Here is an 18,896-nt window from a genome sequence, read left to right on the forward strand (position 1 = left end):
GTGAGCTAGGACTAGTGAGCCACAGAGTGTAACACCACCACTGCAACCGGGTGAGCAGGAGTTCCTCTCACTGTGGGACACACACTGCTTCCAAACAAAACCCTGCAGGATGAGGTTCTCACTGCCTCCCGGGACAGCTGCACTGTACAGTCCAGCATACCCTTTGTATGGCACACACATGGCTGTGTTGACTCAGCAATTTACTACACTCCTGCGTGAACTACAGGCACACGTAGAACAACAACAATAGGAATAATGTTAACAACAGAATGCGAAGGGCAGTGCACGTGCAGTACTGTGCAGAGAGGTTGACAGGGAGACACGTACAAGAGATGTGGGGATCTGTATGGATGGCGCGTGCCACACACACCGTTTGTGTACATGAACAGACGGGTACATATGTGCCCTATCTCCGTATATACACTACACTACTTCCAATCATACTGTAAATCATACACAAACACAGCAGGTGCAGCGGTTGTCATTACAACTCTTTACTATCTGTCAAGCGATTTTAACATGTGCACAGGCAGCGGTTCGCACCACACCTCCCGTCACTGCGGGTTCGAGAGGCTTCACCTGCTGTGAGCTCCAGTGCTGCTGGAGCCTCCTTCAGGCCAAACAGTGCAACTGACATGAACAGAAAGACTGGAGCTGAACAGAAACAGGACAAAAGTGAAAACAAAACAAGTGAACATCATCTCAGTAGGAGAAAAGCAATAAAAAGGAAACGAGAAGAACTTTACAGGAGCCTTGAGGCGAAGGGAGTTTGGCAGCAAATGGAAGAACTGTGACCCTCCCACATTTGGTGTTCACATCTCAGACCAGTATCCAGAATCCTTCTTTCTGGACACAGACCAGATACCATCCTCTCCAGGAACCTGCTTCGCAGCGCCCCCCATCGCACGACCCTCAAAGCGAGGGCCACGACACAGAGCCGTGAGCGCTTGAGGAAAGCCAGGTGGGAGTTTGGCATGCGGCTCCGGAGGGCGCCGTCCTCAACTCCCGGCGCAGCCGGAGCAGCAGAGACACGCCCCCCAACAGGACCGAGGTGAAGTACAGCCAGCGGTGGGTGCTGCCAAACCACTGCAACTTCCACAGAGAGAGGGAAACTCACCATCACCAAGGAGAGCGTCTCTCCAGCGCTGAGCTCCTCGCACAGCGAGTGCCAGATCGTTTTCCCGCCAGCCCCACCTCCCAGAGAGCAAGCGAGCGAGCGAGAAGGCGGGCAAGCGAGCGGGCAGGCGGGCGAGCAGGCGGGCGAGCAGGCGAACTAGCGGGCGGTAGAGCCGAGAGACACGGAGCTCCGCTGGCAGACGGGCCGACTAGCTATTCTCTCCTGTTCGGTGGCTGCCATCGCAAAACAAAACGCCCACGCAGCCTTTCTGCTCCTCTCTCCCCTGACCCCCACCAGGCCGCTTCCCTCCCCCCGCTCCTCCTTGCTCGTCCGCTCACGCTCACTCGCTCTCCACCAGGCGTGTGCCAGCCCCCTTACACGGCAGCCAGCCAATGGGGAGGGGGCTGAGAAGCCCCCTTGCAAGCTCCGACACACACCCATAGCAGTGCTCTCACACACGCAGACCAGGGTGGCAGTGGGTGGGTTTACAAATCAAATGCAGGAGAATAATTGGGGGTGGGTGAAGGGGTATGTATGGCCAGATCTGCAGGATAGCAGAAAAATGAAGCTGTTTCCGCAGACAGAAGCTGCAGCACGGAAAACCTGTATTTCCTCCTCCCTCTCTCTGATCTCCTCTGTCTACACACACACACACACACACACACACACACACACACACACACACACACACACACACCCCTCGCTGCCTCCACTTCCTGTTTGTGCTGAGGAAGAGCGTGAGGGGGAGGAGGGCACTCGGTGTGAGTGAGCCCGAGCGAGATGTGAACACCCCACCCCCGCTGCACAAACTCGATCTCTCAGAGTTGACTCCACCCCCCCAGGTCTGGCCAAGCCCACTGAGCACAACACTCAGTCTCCTGCTCACACATAAGCACAAACATGTACCTTCAGTCTTATGTACTGTCAGCCTTACAGTGTACACACATTGTCTTATTTACACACACACACACACACACACACACACACACACACACACACAGTCTCACTGTCACACACACTGACACACAGTAACACTAAGTAAATAAGTAAACAGAAGGATCCTACTAGTGCAAATGGAGGGTTTCCCCCGCCGGCGGGGGGACCAGGCAGGGTAGTGGCCCAAACATTACAAGGCGGGAAAGAGAGGCCAGGAACACAGTCACTACAGCCCTCAATCAACCTGTGATCGATGAGCACGGAGGAGACTGAGGGGTCAGCAGGACGTCAGTGACGCTGTTCCTGAGATTAATGTGAGGTGAAGGTCCCCCGTGGGGCCCTATGGGTCCCGGTGGTCTCCAGTGGGCGGGGTGCCGCTGTTCCCACTACACACCAACTGCTCTCTCAGCAGCAGGAACCACTGAAGGAGTAGATGACCAGGTCAGCCTGACAAAGACACCCGCTGAGCCCCTCTTGGAGCAGGACACAGCCGCCTCGTGTGAGTGTGAGTGGGGGTGAAAAAAAAAAACTGCAGTGCTACACAAAGAGCCCAATGCAAACTTGATGCAGAGCTGAACCCCTGGACAAAGCCAAAGCCAGGATCTGTAGCAGAAAACACACAAAGACATTCATCCTTGAAACTCTTAACATGCAACATGGCATGAAAATGGTGCAAAAAAAATCCAGGTGCGCGGCTACTGTGTGGTGAACTGAGCGCAGTCACACTGCTCAGCAAGAAGCTTCGACCATGAGTCTACAAGCAGCAGAACAAGTGGCCTTTGAACCCAAGCAAGAGCGCTGTGCTGTGGTTCCACTAACAAGGGTCAAAACTCTAAATTCTGCCAATTCTCAGTTTTGGTTCTGATGTGACAGAACAAACTTCCTATGTCCCTCAGAACTGCTGAATCCTTCCTAAATTGAAGAAGGGTCTCGAATCCATCTCTTTGAGAGCCACTTCTGATCTCCTGACAGCTCCATAAATGAGTCCAACACCATCTGCTATGATTATCCATGTACTTGCTGTTTGAATGTCACTTCAATGGGAGCTACTGGAAGAATGCGAACCAGCAACACGGTGGTGCCAGACACAAACTGTGTGTCCACAGTCCTGTGTTTGTGCCTAAAGCTCTTCCTCTGTTGTTGATGCACTTTTGTTTACTCCAAGTTGCACGTCACTTTGGAGAAAAGTATCAGATGAAAAAATAAATGCAATGTAACTGAAATCAGCTTCCTGGATCACCTGCACCACAGCTGAAGGTGACGGCCAGTCGAGGGTCCACCTGAGCTCACAGACATCAGGGACATGACACCTCAATTAGATTACAGCCCAGGTGTTACACCACAGGATTTGGAGAATTAAGATTGAAAAAGGAGGTCTTCAGGGGTATTAGAGCAACCAAAAATATACATTTACATAGCAAACCCTTTCCTGCACAGCAATGTAAAACTCACAGAAAAACAGAATGAGTTCATTACATTGACAACAAACTGATTAACAAACTGGTTTCACAGCAGCATTTACAAGAAAAATGCAAATAGGTTTGAGCTTCATGTTAAGCAATGCACATCAGGGAAGCGCGATATGGGTCAGACCCAACGTGTCCGGTGCGAATGCCCCAACTGACCCATGTACACAAGTAGGACAGCCTGACCCATATAGGATGCGGGGGGGGGGGTCGGCAACAGTCACCTCCAGCTACACATTCACTGTGCAAAATGACATGGCAAAACACAAATGGCAACCTGAGCACAAATGAATGAAGAGGCCAGGGTGTGAAACCGCTCCTTCGTCAACACACAACTCCAACAGATGCCTCCAAAATGGGGAGATCATTAAAACATAAAAATGAGTTCAGAAAAATTAAGCTCCTGTACCAATTGTTACAGTGATTCAGGCAGCTTTTCAATGCATTTCATCCCACAACTGGTGAAGGATTCAGTGTATGAATGTACTCTGGCCCCTTGCGTTATGAACAGTCAAGTTCTGTATTTTGGAAGTTACATTTTCCAGTTCATTTACTTATTCCAACCACATTTTGCTCACTAAACTGTTTCCTAAAATTTCTGTCTGTAAGAGTAACTTGCATTCACCCTCAAAGCTGACAGATGGCAGTAGAGAGCACTTAAACATAGTTTGCACAGTGTTTACGGTTTGTGTCTGCTGTTTCTCACGGTCAGGGATCAATAACAATATGAAAAATGCTGCAAATGTTTATGGGATGAATCGGTCAATTTTTACCGTCAAATACGAGTTCGCGAAGACAACACAGCCATTTTAAATGACGAGGGTAAATCAAAAAGTATCCACAATAATCTGCGCACACATAAATTTGGATTTTCTTCATCTCAATACGTGTGCCCCTGTGAGATTTTTCACATTTTTAACATTTCAAAATGAAAACGAGGTAAACTGTGACTAAGTTCACAGTTACTGCACTTAGCCTTCATGGTCTCGGACGTCTGGGTGCTCTGCAGCCACGCCCACGTCACGACTCCCGCTTCCTTCCAGAAGGTCCCGCGGTGCTGGATTCTGAGCGGGTGACAGTTGGGCTCGGCAGGGTGGGTGATGCACGAACCCGGAGCAGCTCCAGGAAGGGGAAGCCTGCCCAGGTCGCAGCCAGACTGGAGATCCCCCTGCCTGGGGGAGGGGGTTGTGTCTAAGCCCCGCTCTCCCACAGACCCACACAGTGACACCAGTTCAGCTCAGGCCAAACACAGCGATTGCCAGGAGCAGCAAGCAAAGCAGAGCTCCGTATACGAGACACAGCTTGAGTTCCGGTGGCGAAGGCAGCTTCAGAGTCACTGGTCCAGTAACAACCTAAATCTGAATCGCCAAAACTCAACAGACGACACCAACCGAACAATAAAACAAGAAATTAAATGATCCATACCTTTCAAAGAAAACCCGACAAGGTGTCCTGCCCGGACAAGGCCAAAAGAGCAGCAAAACACACACACACACACATATTGGGAAAAGCACTGCAGTAAGAAAGACTGAAGGAAACAAACACTCCGACTCCGGGCCGTTTTTGGCTTGAACCCATTTGTGTTGCAGCTCTGTTTTACTTAAGAGGCACACATTATGCATTCCTCCATTACAAGACCTCACCATGTTTTACAACAATGTACCGTGAAGAGTCTCAGCAAAGAGAAATGGTCCATGGGGCTGAACGGGCGCCACATCACACCAGCCCAGTCGCGAGGGAGAGCAAGGAGACCAGCTCCGTCCACTACACACCCCTCCTACACCACCCCACCCCACACTACCCCGGGTTCAGCCCTGACAATGTCGGCCATGTTGGGGAACTTACATTGAACAGGTTGGTCTTATTCCTCTCGCAGAAAAGCCCCTGTGCTGGCATGTGTTTCAGCTGTTGCCACGGGACACTGCTCCCTAGCAACACGTCTCGGGCCCACTGCAGGTTCTGTGGAAGCAACACGAGATGAGAGGACTGTAGGACAGAAAGCAGCAAAAACACAGAGGAGATAAGAACAATTCTGGCTGAACCTCACACACCTTTCACACCATTTCCAGGACACACCAGAAACGACCAACATGCAATCATCAACATGGAACCCCAGGAGGGGGCTCTTACATGCCTGAAATGAGGATGTCAGTGTCACTCATATGACACAACGGTCACGGCTGAGGTCACTGTCAGCACAGAGCTGACAGTGTCACATGGAACAGCTTTTCTGAGTCGGATGAAAACACCACCTTGGTGATGAATAAAGTCCAGACCAAAACCAAGTCACACAGCTCCAACGGGGAGCGCTGCACACACAGGCTCAACTCTGAGGTCCTTGGGGCATAGGGAGGCCAGCTAAGGAGCCGTGGGGGGTGTATCTTCAGCTCAGTCTATTGTGATGGGTATGTCAGAAAAACACAGTGGTCCCCTTTAGAGTTTGAGAAAGGCCACGGAGCCCTTCAGCACATAATGACATTTATGGTAAATGAGCAGATTCAATTGAAGTGATTTAATAGAAGCGGTGGGCCGGTCCAGGGAAATGCAGAACACACACATCGATGCATCTGGGCAGCAAAACACACAAGGGGAAGGGTCAGCTTGGTTCACAGCTGCCCTGCGGAAACACCGATTATTCACAAGCTGAACACGGAGGCAGCTGCCCTATGCACTTGGAGAGCAGAAGGAGCCGGACTCCGAGGGACAAATCCAGGAGGGTGTAAAACCTCCCACAAAGAAACGGAGCCCTCCGAGAGGACAAAAATTGTTTAAACAAAGGCGAAAACGATGCTGCTGGGGGGGGGGTGGCGGCATATAAAGATGTAGACCTCACTGGAAGTTCACATGATACCGTAACCTACTGTTCGGCTTCGCTGTCAAATAAGTTTAATTCATTCTGGAAAACGCGATTGTAAAGTAAATTCTCCTAAGAAAAATAATGGGTGCCGAACACCGAAAATTCCTGTCATATCTTCCAAACACAGAGAAAATGTCACTGGAAACCACTGAAAGTGTAGAATGTCAGCATTCTGTGGACACCTGTGAATCCAGGTGTAAGAGGTACATGTTGAAAACTACTCCAACATTTGTGTGCTCCCTTCTTTCTATCACCCTTCCCACATTCCTTCGCATCATTTATCTATTATTCCTGCTTTCAGTTTTCTGGATTTTACCCCCTGAATACGCACATAATACATGCAACTACACATGCACTTTATAGTCTATCTTTTATTTGTCTTTGTCTGTCCTACTGTCTCATTGGTCTACTGTACTATTTTGTTTAAATTATTTAATTTTCTATTTTTATACTAAATGTTAGTGATATTCCCACAATCATTTCGTTGTATTGCACAGCAGTACAATGACAAAGTCTTTAATTCAATTCAATATTGTTCTAGCGCAACACGGTGACACGGAATGTGGCGCAGTGTCCGTGGAGTCTGCATGTCCTCCAGGGGCGTTGATGTGGCTTTCCTTGCAGTGTCCAAAAACAGATGCCTTAGGTGAACTAGTGACTCTACATTTCCCCAAGAGAGTGAGTGAGAGCATGAGTGAATGAGTGTGTGTGTGAGAGAGACTGCCTTCTGATGGACTAGTGCAACGTAACAAATTACGTTATTTACATTTAAGGCACAAAATACATTTGATCACTAGTCTGGACTCATTAAGGGCAGCACGTGCTGTGTAAAGGAAGCTGGTATATTACAGTGGCTTCGCTGTGGTTGGCACCGTGTCCGTGGTTCATCACGCAGGGGGTTACAGGAAGAAGTGAGTGGACTGGCATCCAAAGTGTTCCCATGTACCCCCACTTCGTTGTCTCTCCACCACCTTCCTATAGCTGCCCGTATCAAACTCAACACTCTGGTTACAGCCTATAAAACCGTCAATAAATCTCCTCACCGATACCCACAAAAGGTGATCATTCGTTACACCCCAACCAGATCTCTCTCTGCATTTAAGAAGGGTTGCAAAACTCACCTATTTCTCACTCACTTCTCCCCTGATCTCTTCGGAGCTCAATAAACATGCACGTGTTTGTTTCACAATTTTACTGATTTGTTTAATAATTGATGGCCTATATGCAGCTAAGAGGGAGTGCGGTGGCGCGGCAGGTTTGGTTGGGTCCTGCTCTCCGGCGGGTCTGGGGTTCGAGTCCCACTTGGGGTGCCTTGGGACGGACTGGTGTCCCGTCCTGGGTGTGTCCCCTTCTCCTCCAGCCCTGCACCTTGTGTTGCCGGGTTAAACTCTGGTTTGCCACGACCCCACTTGGGAGCAGCAGCTTCAGCCAGTGTGTGCGTGTGCGTATATATATATGCAGCTACTCATGCAATGTACACTGGTTCATACTGTGGTATGTGAAACATGAACCGCACTCAAGGATCACATGTCTGCACCCAGCACTCTGCTTCTGTTGATGGGGCACTTTTCACAATTTTCTCAGAGATATACGTCACTCTGGAGAAAAGTGTCTGCTAAACTAATAAATGTACATGTAAGTCCCCCTCACACAGCAACCTTCCATACCATGTTTTCAGGTGAACAAGGTTGCACTACGCAAGCAACAGACCACAGAGCAGGATGTGGATGCTCAGGACCTCCTTGCACCCGTGTTGGGTCAACAGCAGCACCTCTCAGAGCCAGACGAGGAACAGACATAGTTGTGACGAGGGAAGGAAACAAAAGCCTGTCACTTCATCCCGCTGAACAGTGAAGAGAGAGCAAGAAAGCAGTGAGAGTTTCTCCTGTGAGATTGCTCACTGCTCAGTGTTTCACACAAACACGCAACACTATGCATCACACCGAGAGTGGTCTCTGTGCTCTATCCCCACCCCAGCGACAGAACAGGGCTGCAGCTCCCATTAGGAAGTGGCCTACAAACAAACCCTGCTCACATCATTCTGTCTCTACAGGATCTCCCTCATAACCCCTCGAAAGAAAGAAAGAAAGAAAGAAAGAAAGAAAGAAAGAAAGAAAGAAAGAAAGAAGGCTGTTTCCATGACTGCCGGCCTGCAGGGGGTCATGTTATTAGTACACATCTCGCTTCACTTACTAAGCACAGAGCTCAGGGCTTCAAGACCAGCTATGTGTGAGCGAGTGGTGGAATCCCGAGAGCCTATAGGGATGTTTTGTTCTGACAAACCTATGCCGAAAACCGCTCCTCCCCCTTTCCAAGGAAAGTGAAATGAGCTACTCAGCAGGAGTGGGCGGGACCTGTGGAGTTGGCAGGAGAGGGCTCCCAAACACCATTAGAGAGCACATTTCCCTTTCAGGTCTGCATGAATCCTCTAGTCTACCCAGCGAGAACATGTGGAGCGAAAGACGAGGGCGCCGCGCGGACACTTACCCGGTGGGTGCTGCTGTTGGCGTACAGGTACGCCAGCCGGTACAGGCTCTTGTAGTGCTGTGGGAAGCGGCTGAGGCAGAGGAAGAGTGCGCGCACGCACATATCCACCAACAGGCGGCGCTGCTCTGAAGGATCCATAGGCAGGCATTTGGGCACGTCGGGGACCAGTTCCACTGCCGGTTCCGCCTTCTTCTTTGACTCCCCAGCAGGGGGTTGGGGGGGTGTCTGCAGGGACAGAGGGACCTTGGGAGGAGGGGGGGTGGGCGTGGCAGATGTGGGGATTGCCGCAGTTGACTCAGGAGCCGACATCTCTGCCAGGGTCATCGTCAGGGTGTCCAGAACCTCCTGGATGCACTTGTCCTCCTCCAGCTGGGTGGAGACGCCGCCCTCGCTGTGTTGCTCTTCCTGAGACCCTGAAACCCTGCATTCTGAAAAACCACGCTGGCATAGTTAATAAAAAGATAACTGGAGCATCAGAGACAAGGATGCTGGGAAGACCTGTAAAAGAAGGTAATCTAGGACCAGTTAAACACCAAAGGTCACTGTGTTTTCTGCAAACATCAGCTCCCAGGTGCAGCTTGGTGTGTCCCAGGTCTCTAAATTTCGATACCCATTACTGCCTCACTGCTCTGTACCTGGACACCTCATCTTACAAACAAAACTGGGATCTCAAATCTGTCTGAAACTTTTGTTCAGAACTCTAAACTCACTTTTACCACTAAGTCACGATCAGTAAAAGCTTAACAATACAGATGCCCCTTAATTTATTCACTTGTAAGCTTCTGTAAAAATCTCAGATATAGCTGTAGTAATTACAAGACAACACTGTAAAACTATTTTAGTATTTTCATCAACTCTCACCTACATCAGAACTAATGTGACAAAATGAAAGTCATCTCCACACACTCTTATTCAGTGTTGACAGTACACTGATTCATCCCATGAACATGTGCAATGTTCCTCATCGTGTTGATCACCAACACCCAGGAACAGCAGACGTGAGCTTGTAAACACTGTGGAAGTGAGTTGAATTAAGGCAGGGCTACACTCCTGTTCTCAGATATCTATTAGCCTGGAGGGTAAAAACTGTTCAACATATTTCAGAAATACAATCAAGCTTGGAGCTTGATTGTTGGTTAACACACAGAGCCAGTGGACTTGACTCGACTACTGGGTAAGAGAGAGGTATCGGAGCAGCTGAGCTGACACTGTGACAGTGGGACAGTGTGACAAGTTGCCTATGACTGTACAGTGTGCTCCGTTGATGGTATTCTGCATTAATGAGCAGGTCATCCACCCTTCCAAGTCAAACGTACCTGAGCTCTCCATCTTGGGCTGCCCTTGCTCAATGGGCACGGCCTGCTCCAACGAGGAAGTGCCCACCATCCCAGGATGCATCTTGTGACTGCTGTCCTGGGAGCTGGTGGCGTCGGTGAATGGGTCCTGGGTGGAGTTCGAATCGGAGAGCACAACCACGCTGTCCTGACTGCGGTCTGGCAAACGTCGCACAAGCAGACGCAGACACACATGCCCATGGGTGGGGGGGGAGGGGGCAAGACAGAGAGACAGACAGACTTGGATCGTGTGGCCAGTCAACTGCAAGGGCAATAGGAAGGGTGGATGTTAAGACTCCGCCCCATTAAACCGTATCCACTGAGACGACCAGAGAATCAACCCAAAAAGAGGAAGAGAAGAGGAGCAAAGAGTGACCAGGGACCCCAAGTGCTGCTGGGGGTGGGGGCTGGAGGGCAAAGTTGCAGAGACAGAACCACAGCAGAACCTCAAAGTGGGTGGGATGAAGGGTCACGCCGGCTCAGCAACTCAGCAGGACTCACGGTGCTCCTGGTCAGCTGACCTCTCTTCTCTGCTTTGTGAAGGATTCCCCCTTCCAGAGGACACCCCACCCTGCTGCCCTCGACCGTTGAGGTTCCACACGGGTTTGAAAAGGGGCTGAGCATAACCATGAGTACAGAGCCCTTCTCTCAAGCGTCTCAAGGCTCCAAACGCAGCATCAGCAAAAGGCACCGGCAAACCGCTGAGGAGGGTGGCTGGAGGACGGACACGGGGAATGGGTATGAGAGGCCTAATTAGCGGAGAGCTGGCCAGGGCCTTCCCCTGGGAGTGCTACTACATGGCAGAGGGAGTGGCTGGACCACACTGACCAGTGCTGATGGCCCACTGACAAAACACACCATATTTTTAGCCATGGAGAAATGGTGCAGAAACACTCTGGTTCGACCTCCTCCAAACGCCGGGTTCAAGCCCTCACCAGGTAAATCTTAACAAGCAACAGCATGGCCAACAGCTGAACCTTGAGCGCAATCAACTGATATGGGGGAGGATGGAGAGGGATGGCTGGTATTGACCCCCACCAGCCCCCCGGGGACAAATGCAGACGACAACGACGACAAAAACACCACCACCACACCAACACCACCACAACAACCAACACCACCACAACCAACAAGAACAAGGGGGATTATGTGAGAAGCAGGCAGGCAGAGAAGAAGCAGGCAGGCAGGTGGGCAGGTAGGAATCTGGAGAGACAGAGCAGCTGGTAAAGAGGGCAACATGGCGGCCGCGCTGGAACAGGCGCTGTGGGGAACGGCACGGCACAGCTGGCACGATAAACCGGGCAGTCGGACCTCAACTATTCACGCTCAGCATCCCTCATAACGCTCATAGACATAATTTTCATTCAACGGGGCTTTAAGAATGAAACCTAAAGCTGAGGAATCGGTGTACCATGTTTCACCACAATGCCTGTGTAAAAAGCAGGGAATTACTCTGTCATCTTGGTGAACATGATGAAAATGCCTGCAACTGCATGGCACCAATGTATTGAAGAGCAAAAGAAAAGGGGCAAATCTAATTAAAGAGAATCAAAGGAGGACACGGCGCCGCAAAAGAACCAATGTACATGTATGAACAGTGATGACTGGCACATATTTCCACGCTTGGGGAATATTGGCATCGGACAAGAGAGTTATTAATCCCACCAGCACTGGCGGGCAAAGGGTTTTTTTTTTTTTTTAAAAATCATGATGGGCCTCGAGCAGCCCTCTATTTCCACAGGAACGGGGAAGTAAGCAAAAGAGGAAGCCAGTGAACAGAACTGCATCCATAGGTGGCATCGTCTCTCGTTTATTTGTACAGAGATGCTCAAGAGCAGCAGATGGAGCGGTGGTCAAGGAACACACTTTCAACGTGGCCCCTTTCGGGACCAGTTAGCTGTTAGTGCTGCCAAGACACCTCTAGCAACGGAAAGACTCACTTTATGAAAATACCTCAGTATTCAGTCTAACAATTAACAGGCCAGTTAACACTTTGCTTTAATTAAAAGAAGAGAAAAAAAAAAAATCAAATCAATACACTAGAACTTCCATTTCTGACAAACAGGAAGTAAAACATTCAGGTGTGTGCTATGATCTGAAACACTAACATGTTCCCCATCCATCCATCCATCCATCCATCCATCTTCTTGCCCGCTTGTCCTTCTAGGGTCGCGGTGGCAACAGGGAGAACAGAGAGGCCCAGCCGCCCCTGTCCCCCGCAAACATATCCCCCAGTCTTCTCTAAAAATCAAGATTCATTAAAAATTAAAATTCATTAAAAAGAGGAAGTTAAACAAAAGACCAATATCATCTGAGCAACTAGTCACGGACAGTCCTTGGTTCAAAATCCACCTCCTGCTGTAGCTCCGCTGATGAAGGTACTTACTCTGAATGAATGCAGTGAAAATTATCCTGCATCATCTGACAGTTTTCTCCAAAGCGACCATGTGATGGCTGTGCATTCACACTGTTTACACTAATTTACCCATTTACACAGCAGTATAACTTTGACTGAGACATGATTAAAAGTGATTATTAACGCTGACTAAAATTTAACTTGTGTACACTTCACTCAACCCACTGTGACACTATTTGTTCAGTGACATAGCCCAAGTGAGCAGGAGCAGCTGTACAGTGTCACTGTGCCTAGGAAAGGGGGGTTGCCGGCTGGTTTCAGGTCCCCAAGTAATTTTTCTTTAAAAAATTTTATTAACTTTACATTACCTTAAATGTAAAGCTAATTTAGGGGGTGCGGTGGTGCAGTGGGTTGGACCGGGTCCTGCTCTCCGGTGGGCCTGGGGTTCGAGTCCCACTTGGGGTGCCTTGCGACGGACTGGCGTCCCGTCCTGGGTGTGTCCCCTCCCTCTCCGGCCTTACGCCCTGCGTTGCCGGGTAGGCTCCGGCTCCCCGCGACCTCGTATGGGACAAGCGGTTCAGAAAATGTGTATGTGTGTGTGTGTGTGTAAAGCTAATTTAAAATAAATGAAAAGTTTACACTACCTTAAAAAGAATGACAGTTTTTTTTTTTTTTAAAAGTCTCTCTAAGCTCCTATTCAGTGCTGACTGTTGACCGAATCATCCCATAAATATGTGTAACGTTCCTCATCTCGTTCATGATCACTGATACTCAGGAGCACCAGACATGAACTGTAAACACTGTGGAAGTGAGTTGAATTAATGCCATCATTCACTCCTGTTTAGTTTGGCTGTTCTTTACTGCCACCTATCAGCTCAAAGGTGGATCACCGTTTATGTTCACTGCTGCAGAGAAACCACAATTATGGAAGAAAATACTATCAGAAAAAACTAAATGGAAATTGCAATCGTTTGTATCTTTGAAACTTTATAACTCAACTGTTCATAACACAAGGAGGCAGTGCAGTCAAAAATATAATCCGTTGATAAGCCCATGAACTTTCATCTGCCTTTATAAAAGTCCTGCATTTTTGATCAAAGCTTCATGCAATCAAACCCATAATGTACTGTAATGTAACGAACTGCAAGAAAGCGAAGTAAAGGAAGTGCGGCCGACTGCTCTGCCAGTACCCAGGAGGGAAGGTGAGCCTCTGCCACAACCCATGTGCCGCACTCACCTGCTGTGTGTCAAACTGCCTGCCAGCTGCTAATGGGTCTAATGGATATCTCAGCTCCTTCTGGGGTTCTCCTCCACCTGCAGCGCCCCACAACACAGCTAGCACTGGCTACATCACATACGGACACGCAGGCAGCAAGTACCTACTGTACTTTATTTCATTCAAAGCAGCATGGGAAAAATGAATTAAAAATCCATAACCATTATTAGATATATGCCTGGCCACTTAAATATTCCTCCCTGTGGCAAAGCACTGAAAACTCTGCTTCCAAGACAACAGAGTGAAAGCAGGTACTCTGGGGTGTACAGCTCATCTGGGCTCCTGAAGTACTCAGATTCAGATTTCAAGTTACACTGAAAGTCTGTAACTCATTTTGACCGAAACTCTAAAGTCACTTTAACCACCAAGTAAAATCAGTGTCAAATCAGTTGACAAATAACACTGAGCAGTAGAGCTTGCAGAATGACAATTTTAGGGTCACCCAGGACCCTATTCTCCTATTGTGCTTGTGTGTTCTTCAGTGCCATTTATCGGCTCAGAGGGTAAATATGGGTCACTTGCACTCCACTGTAGAAGAAATTCTATGGACTGCACTCCAGAACCACCATGTGTGCATCCAAATCACTCTTTCTCTGTTTGATGTGATGAACTCTTTATATTGTTCTCTGAGACGTACGTCACTTTGGAGAAAAGCGTCTGCTAAATGAAGAAATGTAAACTTACGAAACTGAAAACCTTTCCATCTTCAAAAACGTGTAACTTGGCCATCACATTGTCACAGTGTATACACCTATCACAGTCAGACGTTCACCTGCTTGTCGCTTGGTTTGCAAGCGAAAACCGCGCTCCAGCAGAGCTGTACAGTGTAAGAGCACCTTAGAAAGGGTGTGCAACTAAATGCTGGGAGATGGAAGGCAATTTGGTGCAAAGCAGAGGGGACATTAAAACGGTACGCAGCACCACAACGTTCGCACATGCACACAAGTGACCCAGCCTGTTCGAGCGGCTGACAGCAGTGGCCATGAACGCAAGGCATGGACAGGAAGCAGGAGAGGGACTGAGCGCCCCGCCGAGGAACCTCTGAATATGCAGGAGTGTCGAAGACACCGCCAGCAGCCAGTAGTGCAAAGGGAGAACAGGAAGCAGGAGAGCCCAGGAGAAAGTATGCAACTAGAACACCCTACAGATGAACACACACGTGCTAGAGTACCGAGGACACCGCCAGCAGCCATGTTGCCCATCCTACCACCTCCCTGTCCCCTGTGCAGGTGGGGGTTGGAACTGGAATCATAATCATAACCGTAACCAGCATCATCAGCATCTTCATCACCGTGATCATCATTGTCACTGTAGTGACCACCCTCATTCCTCCCCTGAGTGACAGCCAATCCCAGTGAAGCGGGGCCCCACCCAGTGCAAGCCGGGGCTGCAACTGTACCATCCGCCTGCAGCTGCTCCTGCTGCTGCTGCTGCTGCTGCTGTTGGCGCCGGAGGGCTTTGCGTTTGGCGTAATCGTGGTCGACCGGGGCGGCCGTGTATGGTGGGGATGTCAGACCTGGACCGTTGGAGGGGAAAGACGTCCCGAGGCACAGGGCCGCGCCCACTGACGAGTGCGAGTCCTCGTCATTCACCGACAGAGCCTTCTCCCTGGGAGAGGGGAAGAATCACTACAGTTACTCTCTACTGACAACAAACAAACAGGCCTATCGGAGCCCCACACTTCTGTTCTGTTAGGAGCTGCTGATGGTGACTTGAGTCACCTGAGCCACCTGAGAGGACACCCCCCACAAACCTCACACAAGCTGAGAGGGTCCCGACTCAAAAACGCAAGCATGGAACAGTGAGCCATCGCACCATATCTTAAGTCCACTTAAATCAAAATCACTCAGTAATCACAGAATTCAGCATTCAAAATTAAATATTACTGCATCAATTAAGAGTAAGTATCCCGACCAAGTGGTCAAGGTGGGTGGCACGGTGGCACAGCCAATAGCGTTGCTGTCTCACACAGCCTGGGTGGTGCTAGAGGACGTAGGTTTGATCCCCACTCAGTCTGTGTGGAGTTTGCACGTTCTCCCCATGTCTGCATGGGTTTCCTCCGGGTGTTCTGGTCTCCTCCCACAGTCCAAAGACATGCTGTTCAGGTCATCCATAGCGTGAGTGACAGAGAGAGTGTGTGTTCCACTGATGTATGGATGAGTGACCCAGTGTAAGTAGTGTATCTAGCAGTGTAAGTCACCGCGGTGAATAAGGTGTGTGTGTGTGTGTGTGTGTGTGTGTGTGTGTGTGTGTCCGCGCGCGTGAGTTCATTGGAAGTCGCTTTGGAGAAAAGCATCTGCTAAATAAATGTAAATGTAATACATGTAATGTAACAGATAGACCAGCAGAAACTCAGGTGAAGGGTATGACTCGAGGTGCTCAGTGCACCATACTGTCTGCCATCTTGCTGGTCTTACACACTCACTTCTCGCTGGACTTGGGTGTGTTCTTCTCCTCTCCACGGGCAAATGGTCCGCTGGCTGCCTCCGTCAGGATGCTGAAGAAGAGCTCGTGCTCCTGTTGGGCCTCAGCGCTGGGGGGACGTGACTCCAGCAGCTTCAGGATGGAAGCGCTCAGGCGGAAGTACAGCTAGGCGCACACACAGTCATATAAGAGGCGTCACCCTGGTTTTCATCTCTACCTCCAATTCCTTCAAATTTATTAAAAACAAAATGAACTAACAACCAAAATGCATCCAGGGAAAAAAAGGTGTTTCTAAGATACAGGGCAATGACAGCCCGAGTGCCGTACTGCCCATACACAGGTGCCCCCCACACACAGCCCATGGCAGGGAGGAGGGCAGTCCTGCAGCTCAGCAGGGTCTGTCTGGGGTTTCTGGGGCTGACTAGCAGGGGCAGCACCCACCTCCAGTGCCTCCATGGCCAGCTCTGGAGGGTTGTGGTAGTGGATTTTACGTGGGTACCGTGCGGCCTCCTCGTGCAGGTAGTGAGCAGCCTAAGGGAACAGTGCGAAAGGGGTCAGCGAGACGATTGGAACCAGTGCAACGGTGTGACACCAGCAGTCACACCATGATTACAGCTGACACTCCTCATTACTAGTGTTGTCTTGTTCTTCACTCACACTCGTAACAGTTTACAGGATAACACACAGGACACGGATGCTGCTGTTGCCAAGGTAACGTGTGTCAACAATAAGGTGAAACAAGAAGCGTCAGAGTAGTAGCCGAGAGTGAAAACTGGAAGAGTGTCACACACTCCCTCCTTGCAGGTAACTACAGGTGAACACCTGGGCTTTCTAACCCTTAGATACACACTTTACAAGATATATGGCCAGCAGCAGAGTTGAGGATCAACTGTTTAAAACACACCCCCCCATAACTCACCTGTTTGTAGAGAAGCAGGTATTCCCGTGGAGGCTGCTTACGTTTCTCAGAGATCTTGCCCAACATGTAGTGAATGAGCCACTCCTCCTCCTCTCCATCGCCCTCACAGCGTGACGCCCCCTGGAAGCACTGGAAGGCCGTCTCCAGCATCGAGTCCCTGCGGTCTTCCATCTGAGGCGTATACACACACACACATGCAGGCACGCACAGTGTGCGCCAGCTGTTTGTCACTAGTAAGTTATATACAAGGGCTCAAGTTGCAGACTCCAAAACAGATGTGTGATTAACAACCCAAATTCACCAAAGGTGACATGACAGACACACACTTTCCGAGTGCAGGAAAAGGGGCCTTGTCACGTGGATGGCTGGCTGCACACCGGCCGAGACAGGGTCTGCGAGCAAATGGCCGCAGCGAGAATTGAGAGTGAATGTGAAAGCAAAGACAGTCGAGCTGCGGTGAGACACACGCAGATAGCGGCTTAATCATGTTGGACTTCCGGCGCCTGGAAGCAGAGAGAAGGTAAAAGAAGGAGCACAACGTGTGGATGCCACCCCTTCCTCATTAGACAGAAACGATTCCGACACTGAGCAATTGTCTGAAAACTCAGACACACACATATTCGCCTGCAGTCCCACCATCACACGGCTGGACACGCTGCCACCTGCAGTCCAGGTCCCCCCACCTGTTTGACGACCTCGGGTGGCAGCTCAGTCTTCCACTGTTTGAGCTGGCGGGAGGCGAAGGAGTGCAGGGCGTAGGACATGGTGCCGTACTCAATCCACAGAGACAGGTTCGAGGCATCAATCTCGAGGGCACGCCGGAAGCAGTTAAGCACAGCCATCGAGTGTTTCCAGATGGGGCCATCGCTCTTCAGCTCGTTGGAGTTGAGTTTGTCCTGGATGCGACTGGCACGTGCCAACGCCATGCCCGCCCACGAGTCAAACCTGGATGGAGCAGCAGGAGCATAAATGATCACAGCTGACACCAATCTATATCAATCTGCATTCATTTCATACCCGTTCACAACTGAACTGCTGCTTACATGCTCTGTGGTAACAACCTGTAAAGCCTTCATCTAAACAGCCATGGCAACCAGAAAAAAATAATTATAGAAGCAAGACCCAGCAGTACAAGTAGATTAACAACTGTATGCTACTCTTTCCAAGGCGATGCAGAACATTATATAATCAGCATTTCACTGAGTTCATCATATATACAGCGGGGTAATTTTTATTATAGCAATTCAGAAAAGTACCGATCAAGGGTACTACAGCAGGAGGAGGGACTCGAACCCAGGAACTCCAACTAGAAGCTGACAGTGGTAACCTGGTGCCCAGTATCAGGCCAGAGTGATCACAGCTTCATCTTATTTGGTTTGAGTGATTTCCAAACATGTGCAGTGATTCAAGGGAAAGAGGTTCACAACCAAGTCTTTTGTCTCTCCACTGTCACCAGACTCCTCGTACCCAGTAACCAAGTCAAACATTATCAGCTTTGCCTGGGTCGAGACTGTGGACATGGCGAACATGGGTAGTTAAGAAAGAAGACTGACCTGTTTGGACACACGCATATGTCGTGCATGTAGAACTTGATGGCCTTTGACTGCTCCTTGTTCTTAAAGTGGTAGTCTGCCAGTAGGTAGTACACTTCGTTTACCACTGGGGGTGCTGCGTTGGCCCCTTCGGGCAGAGAGGGCACCTAGGTAAAGGGAATGAAATGTCAG

At 49.7% G+C, this 18,896-nt stretch overlaps 1 protein-coding gene across 5 annotated transcripts in view; it reads right to left on the minus strand.

Moving 5' to 3' along the window:
- The window catches only part of cabin1 (calcineurin binding protein 1), a 50,803-nt gene that overhangs the window by 15,123 nt on the left and 16,784 nt on the right, over positions 1-18,896 (minus strand). For 4 of the 5 annotated variants that reach the window (XM_018731647.2, XM_018731646.2, XM_018731644.2 and 1 more), the window contains exons 22-31: positions 18,726-18,871; positions 17,856-18,117; positions 17,173-17,343; positions 16,695-16,784; positions 16,255-16,418; positions 15,229-15,437; positions 10,699-10,911; positions 10,180-10,356; positions 8,864-9,291; positions 5,365-5,478 (exon numbers count right to left, since the gene is read on the minus strand). In XM_018731647.2, the coding sequence (XP_018587163.2) occupies positions 5,365-5,478; positions 8,864-9,291; positions 10,180-10,356; positions 10,699-10,911; positions 15,229-15,437; positions 16,255-16,418; positions 16,695-16,784; positions 17,173-17,343; positions 17,856-18,117; positions 18,726-18,871 (1,974 nt within the window). The remainder of the gene's footprint in view (positions 1-5,364; positions 5,479-8,863; positions 9,292-10,179; positions 10,357-10,698; positions 10,912-15,228; positions 15,438-16,254; positions 16,419-16,694; positions 16,785-17,172; positions 17,344-17,855; positions 18,118-18,725; positions 18,872-18,896) is intronic. The other variant, XM_018731648.2, reaches the window with a different exon arrangement.

The sequence above is a fragment of the Scleropages formosus genome, chromosome 17, assembly GCF_900964775.1.
Source record: "Scleropages formosus chromosome 17, fSclFor1.1, whole genome shotgun sequence".
In the NCBI taxonomy this organism is placed as follows: Eukaryota; Metazoa; Chordata; class Actinopteri; order Osteoglossiformes; family Osteoglossidae; genus Scleropages; species Scleropages formosus.